Source organism: Triturus cristatus, chromosome 6 (genome assembly GCF_964204655.1).
Source record: "Triturus cristatus chromosome 6, aTriCri1.1, whole genome shotgun sequence".
NCBI classification, from domain to species: Eukaryota; Metazoa; Chordata; class Amphibia; order Caudata; family Salamandridae; genus Triturus; species Triturus cristatus.
The window spans coordinates 836,470,398-836,493,267 of NC_140589.1; the positions used below are offsets into that span (position 1 = coordinate 836,470,398).

At 43.2% G+C, this 22,870-nt stretch overlaps 1 protein-coding gene across 1 annotated transcript in view; it reads right to left on the reverse strand.

The window, feature by feature from the left end:
• Positions 1-22,870, reverse strand: part of CRIM1 (cysteine rich transmembrane BMP regulator 1) — an 816,650-nt gene that overhangs the window by 144,905 nt on the left and 648,875 nt on the right. Inside the window, exon 8 of the mRNA XM_085611439.1 lies at positions 16,837-16,965. Coding sequence (XP_085467565.1) covers positions 16,837-16,965 — 129 coding nt within the window. The remainder of the gene's footprint in view (positions 1-16,836; positions 16,966-22,870) is intronic.

Genomic DNA, 22,870 nt, shown 5'->3' on the forward strand with positions numbered 1-22,870 from the left:
GAGTGAGTGTACATTTGTTTACATGGGGGAAGGTACCTGCAAATTGTTGGTGAATACCCACAAATCAATGAGTTCACGGACTTGCACCCACTCATGAACACCCATGAATTGACCTCTACAACTAAATTTGCGAACACAGAAATTGACTTGGATAATTTCCACATTCACAAGTAAAATTTGTGCATGTAAAAGTCTGCCATAAGCTTTTTGCAGAAACTGGAAACTTTGCACCCACTCAGGTGATAAAACACTTTAACAATCAGGCCAATAGTTATTACCTGCCAGATGCCCATCTAATCTACCAATTTCCGTTCCTACTGGATCACCACTTATTTTACTAATTCTCCACCTTTGTCTTTGCTCTTGCAACTATAGTTTCTTCCCAGAGTTTTGTGTTTTTAATTCATTCTATTATGAGGCTTGTCCATGCCCTTCATACTTGTGACAGACCCATGATTTGTCACCTTTTTTGTATGGAACATTTTACTGTTACTCTCGTCTTCCCCCTGCAAGTCTGTCCCTAATGGTCCCATCGTAACTTGAAGATCCTCATGCAATCTACTGCATACACGGGCAAAAGTATTTTACTACCAAACGGTCAGTATCTCTTCGATACTTTTTGGCATATACGTTAATAGTTCAAATAAGAACTTTTTCAAATAGTTCAATGGTTATATGTTTAAAAATGTTTAGATATGGATAGGAAGCCTTTGTATTAGAGTTATATTAAGGTTAGCCATCTGTACTTATCAATTGTAAGCAGTGTAAAGTATATTTTCTGCTATATTTTGTAAATATTGTAATTTTGATTATTGTTTATTAATTTTGTATAATAAATACGGCCGGGGGGTGTCACGCCCCCCGCATCCAAAAACTTCTCTCCTGTCACGGGTCTTGAGTGGGGAGGAGGGGGTGTAGGTAGTACCTGGCCATACTCTCCTCCGTCCTCTTCTCTCTACAGCACAGAACGGACGCACTCAGGCTCCCAGACTCCCCAGCTAATCATGATGCTGCTGTCACCAGCATGACAGCAGCGTTGCGATTGGTCTGAGCGGCGGTCTGTTTGCCTAAGTGCCATTTCTCCACCCGGCTGAGCAACACAGCCGGGTGGAGAACATACTAAGTGCTCATGACGTTTTGGGCAGCCCAAGAAGGCATGTCAAACCGTCATGTGAACTTACAGAGTGCAAACCACTCCTCTCCATCTGCTCTGGCCAGCCCTGCCCTACCCCACTCTAACCTGGCTCTGAATCCGCGCTGAAAAATACAATGGTAATAACATTGTGTTTTATTATTTTATTTTTGTTGCGCCGCTTAAGGAGCAGTGGGGCGACACTCCTCTGCCTTAGGGAAGGAGCCGCCACTGCTTTCCACTTAAAATGCACTTGGTTCAAAATGTCTTTTTCGAACATGTGCCTCACTCCGCTTCCCCATACACCCACTGCTCTCCCACCTGCTTCTATACACTCTTATGTGTCGGCTTGGAAGGGGTGTGACCACATACATTCCCTTATGTACCTTGCATCCAACCTTGTCTTTTCCTCTGCTTAGCTTTTGACTTCCTGCCCACTTCTTCTGCAATGTTTATTTTTTTGGGCCCTTACCCTCTTTCTTTTCTTTTGAACATACCTTGTGTTCTGTAATACAGATTTCTGAAAATATCATTTTGGGGATAAATCTGCTTGCTATCTCCACAAGCAAAAATATATTTTGTTTAATCGGGATTGCTGACATTTTTTTTTTCCTTACTGGCTGTGCTTATTTTTTTATTTTACAGAGTTTTATATAGCGTGACTTGACCCGAAGGTATCGGGTATCAGAGCGCTTTACATAGCACCAGTTGCGTTACATGAGGACACATTCATTTTTGTTAGGCACGGGGAGATTAAGTGATTTGCCCAGAATCACAGGATGTTCAGAGTCATTGGTGAGACTCGAACTCGGTTCCCCAGAATCGAGTTTGACCGACCTAGCCATTAGGCCAACTCCTCTCTCCTTGCTACTGATTTTCCAAAAACAGAAAATTCAACCTTATTTTCAGCTTTACTCCAATAATGCAGTGAAAACAAGCAGACCTTACTGTGGATGCATCCTGGAAATGAAGGAATGGACAAAATGTTCTTAGGCCCTTTGCTAAATGTGTGTGCTCTATTACAATTTGAGGTAAAATGTTCGGGTTTTGCACTAAAAGAATCGAAAAGCGGCACATATCGTTTCCTGCAAACCTTCTGAAGACCCATTTTGTGAATAATCTGATAGGCAAAGAGGGAGATGTCATGAAAGTAATTCACTGGCACAATGTTTGCTGCCTCCAGCACTATAAGTCATGCCAGACTTGTCAATCTCCTGTGTACTTTTTCACCAACATATACTTTGAGACAGGAAAAACAAGTACTTCGGGCTATAATATGGATATGTACTTAGAGGTGCATTCCAAGTTCTATGTATCTAAGCCAATCTTAAAGATGCCTGTGGCATTAGCTCAACGTGCGTACAGAAAAACACACCACCCTATGGAAAATATTCTCAGAAACACATAATAGGAGCTGAGTACACAGGATTTGGAGCCTTTGATTTGGAGCCGGCAATCAAAAAAATCACTTATTAGTCCACGAACCTTTTGAGCTAATTTTAAGTGGCAAGGGTTTCAATCAAGTAATAAATGGCACGACTGGCTTTCAGTCAGCTTCTATACCCCGGCTGATGGGGTAGAATTACATATCAGTGGGGTGATAAGTAACCTTGGAACCAGCGTCAGCACTCCAATAAGCAGAGGATATATAACCTAGTGCAGGGGTCTTCAAACAGGAAGGCGGGCCCACCTAGGGGGGCCTCAAGTGATCCTGTGGGAGGTGGGGGGAGTGGAGCGCAAGGCTCTGGACAAACAAAGCACTATGCTGATAGCAGTGCTTTGGTCTAAGCGGTGGGGTAAAAAAGGCGGCAGCAAGCTTCTTTTGTCATTCATATCCTAGCTGGGAAAATGGTAAGAGACTGTAACTGCAATGTTTAAATATCTCTCTTGTTTAAAATAAGTCGCAACATATTTAAACATTGCCAGGTTAACAGAATAATTGTGAAAAACCTGAGGGGGAGGTCAGAAGAATTTAATTTCTTTACTGGGGGGGGGGGGGGGGGCGGCATAAAATGTTTTGAAGACCACTGGCCTAGTGGCTTCGGGCACCTGCCGTTGGTTAGAGTGCGCTTTGTACACACATCCATCCATTGGTGTGAAATGTAAATCACGGTGGGCAGACCGCAGAGTTCGTCTTTTGGGAATAAATCTCTTGGGTAACAGTTAAGGGTGAAAGTGACTCCTTTTTGATATAATAATGTTGCCATGTCTGCTACCGGTAAGGCATCATACCATGGCGGGATGGCTCGAGGGCGCTGCCTCTCAGCTTTCAGTCGGGAACAATGCTCTTAATGACTGACTACCTAACGAATGGGCAAAACAGGGACAATAAAATCTGACAGCTTCTGCACACATCCGTCAACCAAAGCATGCAGCCCGACAATCTTACAGGTATCATGTCCATGCAGCGTATGGCGACGTCACGCGGCCGTGATTCTTTTCACTTAATGAGAGCGCCCCCCGCCGGCCGGACAAGCAGCGGCAGCTTGCTGGAATGGTCTCGCCAGGCAAGGTCATACTGATGGAATATTCTCCCGCCTTGCGAGTCGTGCCGCCGAGCCCGCGTGGCGGGGTGTTTGCAAAGCATTCTGCCGGCAGAAACACATTCCTCAATTAGAAATTCAGTCGTCTCTCTCCGGCTGGCCCTCGTTATCAATCTCATCCTAAGCTGTCATGGAGCTTGCTGCAGCTGACAAAGAAATTGTGAAATACTTCCAGCCATATTTATATTTTATGTCCTGCCCCTCGTATTTTTTTTTTTATTGCCTGAACGGGCAACATGCTCTAAAATCTGTGTGCAGTTTACGCACAGTGGGACGCTCAAACCTGGATCGGAGAGCAGTGGTATTAGATTGATGGCGAGCCTCTTATCTCTGGAGAACATTTTAAGAGCAACTATCCGAGTCACCACAAAAAACCCCACTAAGAAATACATCCCAGTAGAGTAAAGACTAGGCTGGTGGAGGCCGGCAGAGACAGATCTGTGCAGGTGCTGTGCCTAAGGAATATCAATCGATCCCAGCATGGCTGAGTACCAGGGCAACCAAGGCTCTGAATGTGTGTTCGACTTCTGAAGGTCGCAACTCAATGTCTTGACCAAGCGACAGTCGGTGCCTCACTGTATTCAATTTAGAGAAAATCATGTATTCGGTCCCGTCTTCAGTCTCTACAATTGCTACAAGCATTGGCAATTCCAGTAGGTTTGTGAATCATTACAAGTAGGCAGTATGGATGAATATGCATTTGTGTGGGAGCAAAGAACTTTAAAAGAATAACAGTATAGGTTAAAATTTCCACTGACAACTGCACAGTCAAGCCAAACCTAAAAATCCGTGTAGGTTAATGACTGCCCTCCTCCAATCTGTCCTGCTGGCAGAGTAAAACACCATACATTATCTAGTAGCCTAAGACACTTTAATAGCTTTACAATGTGTTGTGTGCCCTTGAAAGTTCAAGGTCAGGCAGCTGAATAAACAAAAATGATCACAGCTGTGTGGAGTGCAAGCACTTTTTTTGTGGAAGCACAGAACTTCTGCCCAGTGCTTTAAATGGACTGGTACTGTCCTGTACTGAGCACCGGCACTTTTTTATTTTGAGAGGTAAAGTACCGGCACTTCTCAAGAGAGATGCAATACTTTTAATTGGAGAGTACCAACACTTCTCAAAAACAAGCAGGTACTCTGATAACGAGTACCTGCACTTTAATGTTTCCATTTCAAGCACTGCTTCCTCCTAATCAAAATATGTACTCCTGGCTCCCAGCATGTGGGCAGAGCCAAAGCCCCTGTCTGGTGATGCACACAATTGTCTGGGAACATCTGCGCTGCCAAGCCACACCATAAACAGGCATCGACATGCAGCAGCAACACTTTGCATCAGTGTGCAGGCTGGTGTGAGCATTTGGTTCATCCTCGGCAAAGTTATCTTCTTGCAAAGATGCAGCGGCTTTCTTGCACCTCAATTCCGCAGGAGGCTTAGGGAGTCCTATAATATTATCCATTCTTAGGAATGATCCAGACGAATCTCTAAGTAACACGCTGCTGGCTGTAGGCATCAAGGAGAAATGGATTGAGGACCGTGTTTCTGCCAAAAGATAGTGGTGTAGCATGGAGGCCATTATGCAAGGAAAATCGCATAGTGTTTGGACCGCTAGCCCTTCAGACCTCTGGGCTCCAGGTGCTACTTCTCCTGCAGTAATAATGAAAATTACGACTGTGGCAGCAGCTTTGTACGGAGGCTACCTCTACTAGCTTGCATGTTTGGCCCCTGAATAGCATGGGATTAGACTGGAAGTGTAAAATAACTTTTTGCAGGTGAACTATCTGGACATGATGTTCTAACAAGGAAATTGATAGGTGCACAGGGATTTAAAATCTGGTCTATAGAGATTTTTGCACGGGAGTAAAGGATACACAGCAGTGGTGTGCAGCAACGAGAAAGCCATGTTCTAACAAGAGCTAAAAAAGAAGAAGAAAAAAAAAAAAAAAGAACAGCCTTTTTCTAAAACAGGAAAGTGCACAAGTGAATAGGGACAAATTTCATTAAAAATATATTGCGGTCTTTAGGAATATGGCAACATACTTCTGTGATTAGCTTCGTCTCGCTGGAATGCTGGAAAATTTAGCGACATTATGACATTTTGAAATTGTTACTTCTTAACAGTGAGATATTACGTATGCTTTGATAAAAAAAAGTGTGAGAGTCTGCAAAGCTGTTCATCAAAATACCCTGTGCCATATGCAGAGTTTATGTGCGAATGACGTACATACAATCACTGTTACCAAGGAGTCTAATGACATGCAAGCTAAAGCTTAGTAGTACCATTCCTTCACTCTTCTGTCTAGCTCAGAGACCTGCCCAGGTGCGTAAGATGTGCTTATAGAATGAATACATCTTGCAGAATACAAAGTAAAGGTTACTTACTAATGGCATAGACTTTCAACAATGGATTCCCCCCTACATTCAATGCCTCCCTAACGTTAGGCAGGAATCCAGGACATATTTTAAAACCATTTTTACTTTTCTACTTTGTTTGTAAAAATATACCCTTCAAGTTGCAACTCTATTTTAAAAGGGGTAGGCTCTGTTAAATAGTTGGGACTGGTGGGATGCAACATACCAGAACGCAGAGCTCAATGGAAGCCATTTTAATTCATCCAGCAAAGCATGTACAGACAGTCTCCACCCGTGTCATGAATCTTGAGACAGGACTCTTGCTGGGTAACAATTGTTCCATGTAAGCAATATTTCCTTATCTGGCAAGAGAGCTCCAAAGTTGTTTAAACCCACAACAGACTACCAAACAGCACTGAAAACCTGAGAAAAGGTTTGGGAGAGTTTACTGACTATCTTTAAGAGGCCCTGTCTTACAGTCAGCATCACACACATCCCTCAGTCTGGATCGTATTGAAGCAAAAACTTAGAAGGCAACCTTTGTCACAGAAACGCAAAAAAAACCCCAACATTCTGAACATTTAAAAAGTGTCAACATGGCTAGAAAATGCAACATAATGAGGGTGGGGGTGGTGGGGAGATGGGCGGAGGGGAGAACAGAAAATAAGGTTTCTCCATCAGTTTAATGAGAAGGAACTGCCATAACACCGCAGCTCATATTTTATCTCAGTGCAAAGCTGGACACCTTATGTCCTTTTTTGTGACATATGGGTCATTTTTTGGCAAAGGCCGCTACAAAACAAGAACACCTCTTTGGGATTGTACTCTCATGTGGGTCCTTCTTGTAGATGTCTGCATTGCCATTTGCTAAGCCTGATCAGTGTGAAAGAGTTTTTTGTGAAGAGGCCATCTTCACATCACTTGATCTTCCTTCAGCAGTGCTACGGATCTCATCCAGTCCTCTTTCTATAGACGGCGTGCTGGTAAGGCAGAAAAGACTTCAAAGCGAACCTGGCTACTCGGAGTTCCTAAAAACAAACATAGTAAATTCTCCTCCTTCACCCACCAAAAAACAGCAATACGTTATGCTTTTCATACTTAAACCAGACCAGTACTGAATTTATAAAAAAAAAAAAAAAAAGTGCCAAATGATTTTCCAAGGAGCCTGCCACAGCAGCTGGGGGTTACAGGTTACCTTCGGTGCCGAATCATGATTCTACATTATTTCTCTTTCTTCCACCCCTACCCTTCCTGTTTCTTTCTCCTACTCTTGTACGTTCTTTTCATCTCTGCATTCTCCTTTGTCACTATTCTCCTATCTTTCTCTACCTCCTTCTGCCTCCCTTTGGTGGTTTTCTGTCTTGTGTTGGGTAAAATTCTGATGATGAAAAATAAGTTCCATTCCCTAAAGAGGGGTGCCAGTGTTCAGCACTAGAAAAGACTGGCACAAATTAAACACCGCAAGAGACCATTCACTGTGCAGACAGCCTCAGCTGGACACATGACTAGACGCACTTTGGCACGTATGACAGTGAATAGCGTCATCAACTCCAAGAGCACCTACCTGTCTTTAGTAAGCTATGTAGGTGCTCTGAAACTCTCAATGCACATGGCTCTCCAAGTTGGAGGATAATCTGTTTATGTTTAAACAGCATAAATCTTTTGTTTACGAGTGGTTATGAACTGGTCAACAGTGTATTCAAGATCATTGCGGTAAAATTTGCCCCACAAGTATTTGACTAACGTATGACTGAAAATTTCAGACTTTGATGCAGATCTACAGTGAACTGAACCGCTGGCATTGGTGAGTGAACTGCGAGTGCCTTTAATAACCACCCGTCCAGAGCAGTGCTTCCAAAGCTTTGGAGAACCACTGCCAAATGTATAGAATGGTGATTTTTTGATGTAACGAAAGTATGGTGTGGTAGCACTTGCATTTACAGACAGAACATTTTAATTGGAATGGCCACTAACTTGGCACAGACATACAGTTTTACTTCTAAAACTATATTGCACACAAATGATAACACGTGGAATTCGATTTCAGAGAATATTTATAATTTATGCATCTTGAAGTAAAGTCTCTTGATTTGTTTTGATCCTAATAAATTCTTTGTTTCCATCACACTTCAGAATTAAAAATAAGTGCTTCATTTTGCTTTACCAACTGCTGAATGTGTACAGTTAATTTACAGGTATTGACATTTTTGTGTGTATTATAAAATATGACATCCAGCAGCCTTTCCTTTCACTCTCCTTGTACCCCAGCAAGATTGTCAAATACAGTGGCGGTTCCTCCGCTAAGGCGAAGGAGCGTCGCCCCACTGCTTAAAAGGGAAAATAAAATGATAATATATAATTGTTATAATTTTATTTTCTCTCTTGCAGTTAATGGTGGGCGGGGCTGGCAGGGCAGGGGAGGAGCATGTGCACAACCAAAGTGCGCATGAACTGTTTTACCAGCCCTCTTGGGCCGACCAAACAGTTCATGCGCACTTTGCATGTTCCTACCAGGCTGCATTACACAGCTTGGTCAGGAACATGCACAGGCTCCCTGTTGCAGTCTGAGCGCCGATTCACGGCACTCAGACAAATCACAACGCTGCACTGCAGCGTTGTGATTGTCTCAGGGGAGCCTGTCTGCCTGGGTGCTTCCTGCTGCAGTCGGCCAGACCAAGAAGATTATGAGGACAGAGGAGGGGCGGTGGCCGGCTGTTTAAGGTAAGTCCTTTCTTTTTTTTTTTATTGTATACCCCCCGCCCCCATCAGGTAGCAGCCGCTACTGGTCAAATAGCTGACTTTACTTTTGTTGCTCTGGATGGAAAGTAAGTGGAGTTTGTAAACACAAATCCTTATGTTAAAAAAACCCAGCAATAGGTCAGAAGATATAGCCTAACATTTGACCTCTGACTTTGAAGCGCAGCGAATGTGATAACATAAATACAGAATTTAAAGCATCTTTATTTATTGCTTGGACTTTTGAGGGCCAGCAGTTGAGAAAACAGTGGTTTATTCCCAAGCAGACATGCAGGGCTGCTTTCCCCCCCAACAAGTTCATTGCTTACTTTAAATCTGAAGGAATGCCGGTTCATCTCCCACTAGAGCTTGTTCCTTTGGTGCACTAGATAGTTAACAGCAGCAGGCAAATCTCTCATCTACAGTATAACCAGCCAACACACAAAGATGATCGGAGGAATGCACATAAATAATCTAAACCAATGGTAATCACTCAGGGTGGCATTCAATTCCATCAGTGTTAGTACCGAATTGCATAGGTAAAGATTCTGTTTAGAATGGCGCAGTGGAAAATAAACTGTGGGTAGGAATGCTAGCCAGATAGATCGCCAGTGGTTTAGACTATCAGCATTCCTCCCCATGACCATTTGTGTGTTACAATAGAATATCTCCTGAGAGCAAACTGCTCCCTGCATCTTCAAGTTATTAATCTTTAAATACTCTGTCACACCATGTCTTAAATCCATCCTGGTCTTTTCTTTCCCACAGTGCATTGCGCAGTGCATGTGTATTGTGATAATAGTGAATCAAAATACAAGACAAGCCAAAAAGGGTAAACGAGAATCGACTGGTACAAAAGTGCATGGGTAAAAGCAAGGGTTTAATGACTGTTCTGTCCATAGTGCACAATTCATTTCAAACCTCACCAAAACTGCAGAACATCAATGTTCTGACACCCAATTTCTTTAGAGCAAAAAGAACAATTGATGGACAGAAGGCTGAACAATGTAGAACACTCACCTCCAGTACAGTGATTTGAGCCTAAATCCATTTTTTTGTGCTCACCATGCCATTCCAGTATGGACCAATCTATATGCAAATCAGTCTTGACCCTGCTCCCTATGGGAACAGTCCAGCCTGAACTGCCTGGCCAGGCCAGGCCCTCCCAGGACTGGAAACAAGTATCCCAGGACTGGTTCTGGGGTATTACCCCTCATCAGCCACAATGGCTTGAATCCAGTGGCATGGCAAGCATGGGTTCAGGGAGAACCTGGCTTGACAGTTCAGGCTGGACTGTTCCTACTAGAGAAGGGTCAAGACTGATTTGCACATAGCTGGGTCCAAACTGAGGTGGCATGATATGCAAAATAAGGATGGATTGGGATGAGGCCACAAGTAATTACCAGTGGCTGAGATTATTTCCATCCATCACTGTGTTGTATACTTATTGTGTCCCCCTAAGTGGGACGGGTATGGTCAGATGTGGGTCCTGTGCACATTGTCACTGGAACCAAGCTATATCTGGCTGATGAGCCCATGACAAGGGCGAAACCAGTCCTGGATTGCCAGTGTTCCGGTTCAGGGAGGACCTGACTTGGCCGTTCCGGCTGGACAGTTCCTATTGGAGCAGGGTCAAGACTGAACAACAATGGATTAGGATGCAGCCCAAGAAATTACCTGTGGCTGAGATTAATTTAAGCATTCAATCCATCACTGTTTTGGATACCCATTAATTTAGGGCTGGTGTCTTCATCAAAATAAAATGATCCACTTCAATACACAATTAATAACAGGCCAAATTTACACAACTGTGAATGAGAGTATAAGCCTAGGGCATATACACGCACATTGTTCAAATTAGAGGGCAATTAATTATGTCAAAATTAGTCAGTGGTGCTAGAACAGTTTTGAGATCGAGGGTGCTGCTATTAAGGCTATATTAATGAAGTCATAGGGATTGTGAAATTTCCAAGTGTCACACAAAGCAAGTGTGGCAAATGTGTCAGTGTGTTATGTAGCCGGTAGCGCATTTTAGATCACTGGGGTGGTAGCACAAGCATTTACAGACTCCACATTTTTTGTTGAAATGGCCACTAAATTTGCATAATCGCACAGTTTTACTGGTAAAACTATACAGTGCACAAACAATTACGTGAGGAAATCAGGTTTCAGATAATATTTATCATTTGCACATCACCAAGTAAAGTGTCTTGCTGTGTTTTGATCTTATTAAAATCTTTGTTTCCATCACACTTTGGAATTACACATAAACGTGCTTCAGTTGTGCTTTCCTAATTGCCGACACATTTTAAAATGTGTATAGTTTATCTACAGGTATTTAAAAGATGTGTGTTAGAAAAATACTGACATCCTCCAACAGTTCCTATCACTTCTTGAACCAACAAGATTGCCACATTGGTCCCTTCTACAAAATCCGCTCACTTTACAGCTAAAAAAAGCCCTAGTTGCTGAATAAGCAATGATTTATCAGAAGACAGTCTGACATTTGACCTTTGTTTTGAAAGCGCAGCAAATGTGACAAGATAAAAACAAAATGTGAAGTCATATTTAATGCTCATTCACCTACTGAGTCCAGCATGGTTAATTTTTGGGGGTGCTGCAGCACACCCCTCTCGCGCATATCTACTTCCAGCACCTACAATAACAGTACAGGATTCGGAAGTGGGCAACTATACATCACGCATCTAGTTTTAGGTCGAGCCTGAGCAGCGCATGTACAGGTTTACGAGGCATGCTATAATCTAGACTGTGGCTTGAAGCAACTCCCATCTTTTCCATTTGATCCTGTTCGTGCCCTTCATAAACACATGATTTTTGTTGGTCAGCATGTTTAATTAGTCCAACCTTTTTGTGTTTTAAACACTTCCAGGAGACTGCCTCCGTTACACATGGTCTCACAAGCAAGGATCAAACAAGGGGCCCCTACAATTAAGACATCCGTAGATTTGTTTGCTAAACGACCCTCATCCTCAAGCCATCTGCGGCCTGGTTAATTTTCTAAGTAAAATTGACAAAATGCGAAGAGCCGTCGCTCCACCGGTCTTTTCTGGAACTTAAAATTCCTTTTATTAGATCCTCCTGCATTATAAAGTATAAAGGCACGAAGCACGGACTCACAAGTAACAATGACCTGACCCACTAAAAGTGCAATTCATCATCTGAAGGCTCCAAATCAGTCCTCAGGGCTCCATGCCAGAGACGTGGTAAAGACCAGGGTAAAATGGTTTCATTACGAAACGATCTCATCGTTCAACGCACTAGCAGTTTAACTTTCCCAATAATGGAAGAAATGGCTGACCGAGCCACAAATGCACAAAATTACCCACAGCTTAATTTATTACAGAGACAAAACCTGTTTGGGGGAACAGATTGATCGAAGGTTGTCTGAAGTATTTTAATAACGTTGAATTTGCTTTTATAGTGTCTATTATCTTGTTTATTTATTGATTACTGCTTTGCGAGATGCATTTGGAACTTGTATTTTATCATGCAACCGAATATTTTAGAACTACCTTGCCACTAGGTATAAGTTGGCCGTTCCCTTTCCTAGTTTGAAAGGTTGTATACATTTTTGTAACGATTCTCATTACAAACTTGCAATGGCTTATTTTAACTGAGCATGAATAAAATAAACTTGAAACGTGGTTTTACGCTTTATTTTTTAAATGGGTTCCGTTGTGCACACTATATATTTTTTCTTGTTTGCCTCAGCTTGTGTATCAGCACAGCGCCTGCTTCACGGACGCTGTGCTTCATGTTCCGCTCGGCATTTGCATTGCAGGTTTAATTATTGTTTTACTTTGGAGGCCGTGCTCCTTTTAACGACGTGACCACTCATTTTCACCATTGCGTTTTTAGGTCTCGCCTGAGCCAGCGCTTTAGCGCTGCTCTCGCGAGAGCTTCAGTAAGCGGGGGGATTTGGAAGTGCAAACTAGTGCTTTCAGGCCTCCAAATACAGTGCATGTGCGCCGGGCGCGCGCACCATTTGGCAGCCTGCGTGATCATTTCGCGGCAGCTTTGATGTTCTCAGTGAGCCGCGCGGCCACTGAGAACATCAAAGCTGCCGCGAAAGTGCTCACCATTTGCCAGCCTGCGTGCATCTCTCCCCTTAGAGGGCGTGACGTGCCCTACCCCCTCGCTTATTCCACTTCCTGCTTGTGTTTCCTGTTTGTGGTAGCCTGCTCTTTCTGTGCCGTCTCCCCCTTCACCCCGCCCCTACAACCCCTCTGAGATCACTGCTTGTATTTTAAGTAATTTGCCCCAAATCACAGGATGTTGAGCCGAAGCAGAGACTCAAACTCCAGAGTTGGCAACTCTGACCTCATGCCGTTCACAGCAGGTTTGATAAAGATTCATTGCTTGTTTTTTTTAAATGTTGCCTTATAAGGTCCCAAAGGCAAGACCTATTGCGTTGCAAATGCTGATTATGAATGGGTGTGGTCTCTGCAGAGATCAATCACAGAATAGAGCCGGGTTTTCACCACGAGCACCCACCTGTCCCGTTAAATGTTCTTATCCCCAATGTACCTGGGAGTGTTGTGTTTATTAATTCATTTCTCCTTGGAATAACAGGTACAAATCCCTAACGTGGTCAAATGAATAGTGATTTAATCTATAAGAACTGTAGTTGTTTGGCATTACTAGAGTGACAAAAGGCATGTGAATTCTGCACTTGAACTATACAAGCACAGGAAGAAATGCATCTTACCCCGGTCAGACTAGAAACTCATGCTACAAACCTCCCTGAATAAAGCAAACTATCACAGAAGCAAAACAAAAGGAAGCAGAGGGAAATTATGCATTTTCCTTTCCAGAAGGAAATACCATGCCTACAGTTGTTGGTTATATTGAAGTGAAGTGCTTTTCTGTACCAGTTCAGTTCGGTCAGCTGTATGCTATGGCAAATCTTGGTTTCCTGTGCAGTTACATTTTATTTTGATCTAGATCAAGGGCAACAATGAGAACTAAAGTAGTTTTTTTTCCAAACTTTATTTCCATTTTCACAGTGATACACAACGAAATCTGCATATTAATTACTCATTGCAACAGTACAAAGTACATTGTTTAGAAAAATGGAAAAGTACATAACACACACTGTTGTCCGGGGCAACACACATTTTCTCACTAAATCAACGATTGGTCAACCTGTAAACGTCCCTTTATGCCAGAGCTTTCCAAACTCAGTGTCGCGACACAGTACTGTGTCGCCTGCCATGGTTGGGTGTGTCACGTGAAAATGAATAAACACTGTCTATTCATTGATTTTGCAGGACGGTACTGCTCATGTCAGTGACACAGTACAACTAAGCTGCAGCTCCTCTGACAACTCCAGAAGCAGGGGCTGCGCTTTTCTGGGTGGGGGAAAGAAATGGCCTGCCTTCCTCTTGTTGTTTTCTGCCGGGGGAGTGTACAGGGTGGGGGCGGGGAAGGGTCCTGGTGACTGACAAAGGGTTATGCATTGTTTGCTGCATTGGACATTTCCTCCTCTGGTGGTTAGAGGGCGGTTAGAGGGCACCCCTGCGGCGCCTGAGCACCAGGGTAGAGCAGGGGGTACGGAATGGGTCAGCAACGGGTATGAGAGAGCCAAACCCCAATCCTGCCAGACTCCAGGCATGAAAGAGTGCAAGGCACGTCCATTAGGCTTGAGAGGGCACAGTCGCCCAATGTCATACACGGGCACAAGAGAAGGTCAGAGATAGCCGCTTTCAGACTCCGGGCACGAGAGCGTGCAAAGTTCAGCTATTGTCAGACACCGACACAACCTTTGTCAGACTCCGGGCACTACAGCGTGCAGGGCTCAGCTACTGACAGACAACGGACATGACCTCTGTCAGACTCGGGGCACAAGAGCGTGCAGGGCGCAGCTACTGCCAGGCATCGGACATGACCTCTGTCAGACTGGGCCACTGTTAGACAACAGGCATGACGGGAAGAAGGGGGGGGGGGCAGAGGGGTACAACCCCGTGGGCCTCTAGCCCCGAGAGCGCGCACACCATGACAAGTAGGCATGAGATGCTGGGGTCACACATGAGCACAACAGAGCTCGATGGTCAGCCAGTGTCAGACACCGGGTACAAGAGAGCACGGGGCTCTGCCACTGCTATACACCGGGGATGAGAGAGCGTGGGGCACAGACACTGTCAGACGCTGGGGACAAGAGCACGCAGAGCTCAGCAGCTGGCAGACACCAGCATGAGACAGCATGGGCACATCACCTGAAAGACAGCAGGTGCGTGAACCCAGGGGCACGCTCACTGTCAGACACCGCGCACCACAGCACTGGACTCCGTTATGCAAGGACACAAGAAAACGCGAGACTTGGAGACTGTCAGACACCAGCAGAAGACTACAAGATACAGCCTCTGTCAGACATCGAGCAGGAAATAGCACGGCCCAATGACACTGTCAGACACTGGGCACATCTAACGAGCTAGGACTGTGCACGCCCACCATCAGGCACCATGCACGATGACACTCAACCAGGGTCAAACACCAGGCACACAAACCCTATCACTCGCCAAGCATCTGAGAGAACTAGGGACAGCTCTATGCGACACCATTCACAAGGAAACAGAGACGCAGGCTCTATCAGACATAAATGTGCAATTCCAAAATGACACCACACCGCACTGTGTACTATCCTAGCCCACTTGTATGTCAATAATTGTCCACTCCACAGACCCAGGTATCAGCAAAGGCTGGTTCACTTTTAATGGGACTGCGACAGAACTTCTCAATAGGACTACAAACTTTTAATTGTGCAGGCAGCACATTCGAAGCGGGCAGGATATTTTAATCTTAAAGCGCCCGCACAATCACTTCTTAACAAGGCTGGTTCACTTTAATGTGAGAGTGACAGAACGTCCGCATTAAGCACTATCTGTTGGTGAGATATTCACAAGAGATCGCGGCAGGGATTCTGTACTTTCAATAGCCGAGTACAACACTTTTCAAGCGAGTGGGTGTGCATTTAATGTGCCACCACAGTCATTTCCCATCAAGGCTAGTTCACTTTTAAGGGAAGGTGGTAGAACGTCTAAGATGGGCGTGTATACTCTTTACTGGAGCATTCCCAGAAGCTAGCAGCAGTTTGGAAATATATGTGTGTTATCTTACAAATCACATTAAAAAATATGAAAGGTTTTCGTGAGATATGTTGTGTCCCCATATATTTTGTTATTTACAATTTCTATGACATATGTATTTGTCTTTATCTCTTATATACAGTTAATTTAACCTTCGGTTTGCTAGTAAAACTGAATTACTGTGTCACGAAATGATGCACGTCTAAAAATGCAGTTAATTTGACCTCTGGTTTGCTAGTAAAACCGCATTACCGTGTCGCGTAATGATGCATGTCTAGAAAGTGTGTCACAAACATGAAAAGTTTGGAAAGCTCTGCTTTATGCCAAGATTCATGGCCCACCTCCCGTATTTTAGAGGTGCTTACTTGCATCAGAAACAGCCGCAGAGGTCTAACCCACCCCGGCAGGCACTATTCCTGCCGGGTGCTGCGGAAGGGGTGGCGAGCCAATTGCCAGCAAATAACACTTAAGTGGCCCCCAGATGTCCCGTGGCCTGGACGCCAGGGGTTGAGTCGTGGCAAATAGTTCACTATTCGTATTACAGTATAAGAACTAAAGTAATTTATCATGTCCTGTGTATTCTGCTGGAATTTACTTCTCCTAAACTAATGGCTATCGTTCCTCAAAAATGTATTGGATTATGACAAATGGAGCTTCCCGTTTAACAGTTTACTCTTACCGTTTACCGGCCATTTTATTAAATATTTCATTTTAGGGGATTAAAGTAAATGTAAGGCTATGCAGAGGATTTCATTTGAAAGAGACATAGTTTATATAATATAGCAATAGTGAAGTATCTTTTCAAATATAAATAATTCTTAGTCGATTTTTAGCTAAGACTACGTACAAACACTGCAATTATATTTTTATACGAATAATGATGGTGCTTCCTCATTTGAGCCAAACCTGGAAATCCAAAAGTGTGACAAAACACAAAAATGTGCCAGTGTGGGTAATCTGTATACTTACTTGTCTTGCAGTGACAGGTGCGACAGCCATTCTGATCCAGTCGGAACCCATAGGCACAATCCTTTTCCGTCAGAGTGCAGTTCACCAACAGCTCACATGTGGGAGGGCCTATTGTGATATATGTTGGTTCTGTAAAAGAGATTTGTTAAAACCATTAAAAACATCATCGGGCACCTGTACAATACTTTTTAATGACACTACAAAGTACATTATTGTGAAAACATGAGCAGGGAGATACATGAAGAACCAAAACTATTTCAACCAACATTAGTAATGTCCACAGGCCTAAATAGTTATTTATGTTGTTTATTTTGTCAGCTCTGTTGAAATAAAATGGCAAAAGAGCAGTATAGTTTGTAATATTTTATTCATTTAGACAATACACTTGAATTTTAATAGAAGCATATGTACTTACAACATTTGAATACGGATAACAAAAAAGAAATGTAGGTTTTTTTAAAGGATACTGAAAGTAAATTAAGTTGTAGTTTTTTAATTCCCTGCGTCTTAGGTTTGCATTTGTCTAGTTTAGCATTGCAACTCATGTAAATGAAGTTTAGTATTAAGTAAGTAGAATAGAAGGAGTAATCGAAGCGTAATTTATTAAAAATGTGTTACTTTTTATTGTTTAGTTATGGTAGTTTTTATAAAGTAAGGTTCAAGCGTTAGAAAGTTTTGAAGTTGATAAAACTGTAGTTTATCTTGTGTGGTGTTAATGCTTTGAGTGCTCTTAGGGCGTGCTGAGATGGCTTTCGTTTTTATATCATTGTAAAATGCATTGTGCATTTTTTGAAGAGTTATTTTTTGTGCCTGGTAGATTGTAAGTTATTGCGTGAATCTTATTTTAAATAATAGTGTAAACGGTTAGCATGTGATTATTTGCGTAGGTTGTGTTAATACAGGGGTTAGAAATAAGTTTTCAAAGTTGTAAAATTCGCCATAAATATAACTTGACCCTTTTCATAAAAAAGCCAAATGCGGGTAGTAGGTATATTGATATACCACACAGCAGACGTAGGTTAAGTATGGCAGGTAGTTAGTTTAGGTAGGGTAAGTATGATGAGTGGGTAAGGTATGTCATGTATAGTAGATAGGTTAGCATGTTTATTACAGTAGATGTTTCAAGTACGTTAGCTATGGGGGTAGCTATGAAGTGTAGTTATGGTAGGCAGGCATGTATGTTGCGTAGGTATTTTCGGAATGGTGGGTTGGTAAGGTATGGAAGGTCTTTGAGCTTGATTCAAGGGAGTGAATTGATGTCAGACATTCCTGTGCTCTGTTTCACATATCTAATGAGAAGGAATGCAGATATATTACCCTTTCGAAGCTTAGCATGCATCTTAGCTGCAGAATATTGTCACGATCACACTAAGTAGAAGGCATGAGAGTTCTCTGTAAAATGTGAGCATCTAACTGGATATGTGCAGCAACTAGCAGTATTACCTAATCTGAAGGAAAAAAAACGTTTAAAAGTACTAAACCATGCATTCACTATGCGCACCTATTTACTAGCTTCATAAAAAATTCATAATTGCAGCTGCACTCACGCAGGCCATATACTGGTACGAAAGTCCAAATATCACTAGTCTGCAATGCGCTTTGGCAGCCACAAACAATATCTGTTAAAGGTGCATAGGACTGACCACCTAATCAATACTAACTTTCTATTTAGGATATACCTCCATAGACCATTCCCACAAGTGGCGTAACGAAATTCAAGGACCCCCTGCAAAGTACACTGCGCCCCCCCCCCCCCACACACTCCACACCCAATCAGAAGCTCTCAGGCCAGGGGCCTGCTGCCCGTGCAGGGGGGCCCCCTGGATCTCAGACTCACACCGTGGTGGCTAATGTTACGCCACTGATTTCCACATACAAGACTGGAATCAGGTTAAAAAAAAACCAATATAATCGTTATTTCTCAAGTAGTCAGTCACTTTCACTACCAGGAACGCAACAGTTAGTATCTACCACAAAAGTACATCTTTGGCGTTCTCATTCCCCAGAGGGCAAGTGCAAACCATGAATAAAACATCGACAAGGAAAATAAACTCCGCGAGTATTTGAACAGCAAAACTCAACCTATGTCTTCTGTATGTAAATACTGTATGTAACTTATTGAACGCAACTACCTCAACGCAGTCTGCATTGATAATTGTTTATAATTATAGAACTGCTGTACATGTATGTAACCCTACAACAGCACGGTTCACTCATCCTCTGGCAAAAAGGAAATGGGAAAACACAAAGGCATATGCCACACAGTTCCTTGGCTTCAAATGCCATATTTCCAACTATTTAACAATCATAATACAAAAAAATACAACCATGAACTTTTATGTATAGAGGGACACAAAGAAATAACACAAAAGTAGGAATAACCAATGCAAATAAGAAAAAAAGATAAGTTCCTCCAAATACCTCTTTCAGCAAACAGTGTCCAGCTCACTTTGATGAATCTACTCTAATGCATTGCAGCAGCAGGCGGAAAACATCAGCTTTGTCCTGCAAAATGTTTTTAATCTTCGACTTTAAAGGTCTAGGCAGTAGGAAGCAACAGACTTCCGAGAATGCATCTGTCGAATCTAGATGTTGGACCTGGTATATGACTGTTCAATGACTACCGTGAGGCCTACTGAATTATGTTAGCTTTGTGATAGAATTCAATATTCGTGGTGTACACGTATTAGGCCACCCTTTTCATCTTTTATTTTACAACTCTTTCACTCTGGGGTTCACAGTACTGCTTCTCAAGTGAAAAAGGACTGAAATGCAATCCAATGCACTCAGCCGCAATGTCTGCAGAGTACAGATGTGAATAATCTGCCATTATGGATCAAGGCACAGAAAGCAGACAAAAGAGGGACGACTACTGATGCTCCAGTTCTACTTATGCGGATAAGAGTGAACAGAGATATAAAGTAGATTTAGTGAAAGAACGCAGGGCCTTGCTGTTGGGGTGGGCATACCTATGGCATGAAGAGTAATCCGGCGGATGTACGGTTTGTACCTGGAACGAAGACTTCAAGAATCGGAATTGGTATGGCGAAAGATGCGAGGGGAACTCGAGAGAATGAGGAATTGTACCGTGATGGGAAAGCTACGATGGATGAATGGAGAGAAGTTGCAAATTGGCACAATTCACCCTTATGTCAAATTTCCACAAAACTTAGAATGTGTAGGTACCTATGGTGAGACGCAGGCAAGAATATAGAGAAAAGGCATGCAAGTCACCATGTCTTTAGTCCTGAGGCAACCAAAACATTGACCAATTATATTTTCATACCCTTTAACAGACAATTATGTTACCGAAATATGGACAATAGGTTAGTTAACGGTCTGGGGAGGCGCAACCACAAGGTAAATAGAGCAAATACTAAGTGTGGCTGTGATCCTCTGCTTTAGGCATCTGTGCTTAGGAACAGCCAGATAATTCAAAACATATACAGCCTATAAAACTTTGTTCTAACATAAATGGACACGATTCCCAATCAAAATGGTGACTATATTAAAAGACATACACTCTCTTCCAAAAGACACACTTTTGTAGGAAGCATAGCAATAAAGAAACATAAGGTAAGTTAATGTAGATAACCAAACTCTGGCCAAGGGTGAGCACTGTCCCTACAACTGGACACAGCCACTCCAACGGCTGCATCCATTGGCCAGTTGCCAGGTTGTTTACACCAAGAGGCAGGTTCGGACTGGCCGTAGTGGGCACCGGGCGTTTCCCCGGTGGGCCGCCAGGGTGGGGGACAGTTTTGGGCCCCTGGGGGCTGTTTTTGTTACCGGGGGCTTGCAATATCAGCCCTCAGTAACTAAATCGCCAGAAAACGGCCCTTGCAAACAGCTCAGCCGCATCCCCTCAGCCCCCCCCCCCTTGGGGGGCCGGCTGAGCAGTTTGCCAGGGCCAGTTTTGGATCTCAGTCCGGCCCTGCCAAGAGGAGGGGCGCTCAGACCCAGATTCACCCTCATTTGGATACGTCGCTAGTCCTGGGCAGTACACCCACACACAGAGCCCAGTCACTTGTCGCTCAATGGTTCTTTCAGGAATCACTGGGAGCAGAGTGGAGCTGAAGGCACCGGAGCCAATCCCTTCCTGCTTCAGAGTTGCTTAACTGAAGGTGTTTACATTTTTTGAATGTCTAAAAGCAAGTATTCGATTATAAAACTGCATAAAATAACCCCCCAGTTCACATCCTTATGCTTGATAGAAGAACATCCAAATTCACACCCCTTGATGCACGACTGATGTTCACTGTGCTCACAGCCACCCTCTAGATCAGAGGTTCTTAACCTTTTGACTTCTGTTAACCCCCACTTAATCATTACTGGAACCCGGGGATCCCCACTGAATCATTGCTGGAATCTGGCGACCTCCACTGAATCATCATTGGAAGCCGGGGGACCAGGCCCTAAGCAATTGCGATGATTTGAACCACAAAACAATACACAAAAATACAGACTCAAGAATTCATCAAAGAAACAGACGAATGATGAAATATGTAATTTAATCACAAACAAATATATATATATAAAAAAATATATATGAATTTTAATGGAAAGGCTGAATGTTTTCTACATTCAACTGATGCCTTCAATTTCAAATTCTTTCATATTTACAGAACGTTTTAAAAATGTACATTTTGCTTTTTAAATTATGGATAATTTATTAATCTGGTAATATTCAATTTTCAAAGACGTCGCGGACCGCCGGAGTCGGCTTTGCGGACCCCCATTGGTCCCCGGACCACAGGTTAAGAACCACTGCTCTAGATACTGCTTTGATTTGGGATTTCTGTAAGCTTACAGTGCATCATAGTGCTCTGAACCAACCGTAGGCAGTTTGTTGGCACTACACAAACCACCTAAACAAATACAAAGCTGCCGAACTGAAAATCAAACTAAGACTGCACTCTAGTCAAGCAGTGTCAGTTTCATTTTATACATATGTGCCATAGAACTGATAGTTTAATTCCCAGGAGGGTGTTTTGAACCGCGGCATTTCTAGCAGAATTTAATAATACAGTGGGTTCCTCTTTCAAGAACATTCTTGGAACCAAACAAGGTAAAATGTCCTCGAGCAGAATGCTCTCATAACAGAAATTACTTCCATAACAGGGATCAAGTTGGGTCTTAGAACTGTTTATACACGCAGAAGGATCACTGCTCCATGAAATCCTATTCCCTGCTTCAAGAGATATTGCCTCATCCAGCTTGCCCGGTTTCATGGTCAACAACTCGCTACCTTGATGGCTCATATTAGGCAAGTTCAAAGGTAAACCAGCACAGGCAATGCCAATAGGTCTGGCTTGAAAGGAATGTTGTATGGTAATGTGAAGCAATTAGATAGAATGTGAATGGATAGGCTTTTGTGTGGACGCAAATAAGTGTAGAATAATATTAGTGTAGGTTAAAAGCTCAGCTGACAGTTGCATTGTCATGCCAGACCTGAAAATCCATGTAGGTTAATGACTGCCCTCCTCCCATCTGTGGTGTGACAGAGAAAAACACCATAAATTATCTAAAACACTTTAACAACATTACAATGTCATGTGTGTGCCAGTGAAAGTTCAACCTCATACAGCTGGATACATAAAACAAAATGATTTAGCTGCGTGGAGAGCAAGCACTTTTTTGTGGAAGCACATAACTTCTGCCCAATGAAAACGTGTACTCCTGGCTCCGAACGTGTGGGCGGAGCTAAAGCCCCTCTCTCGTGCATGTCCACATATTTGTCTGGCGACAGCTGCGCTGTCAAACCAGACCATAATGATTAAGTCAAGCTCACCAGCAGGTTATGGGCTTTGATTGCACTTCTGATGATAACTGTGTTGTGAGTGTTAGTAGGCTGCCCTATAGGCACTGCTCGGTGGCCGATTCATGGAAATGCCAGTGCGAGTGGAAAAGACACCTCACAATCTTCGAACACCACCCCCCCCCCCCCCCCACATTATAGGATCAAACCCTTGTACCAATCCTCAACTGCTTTCTCTGCACTGCTGAGGGGAGAGGGGACAGGAGTGGAGTGGAA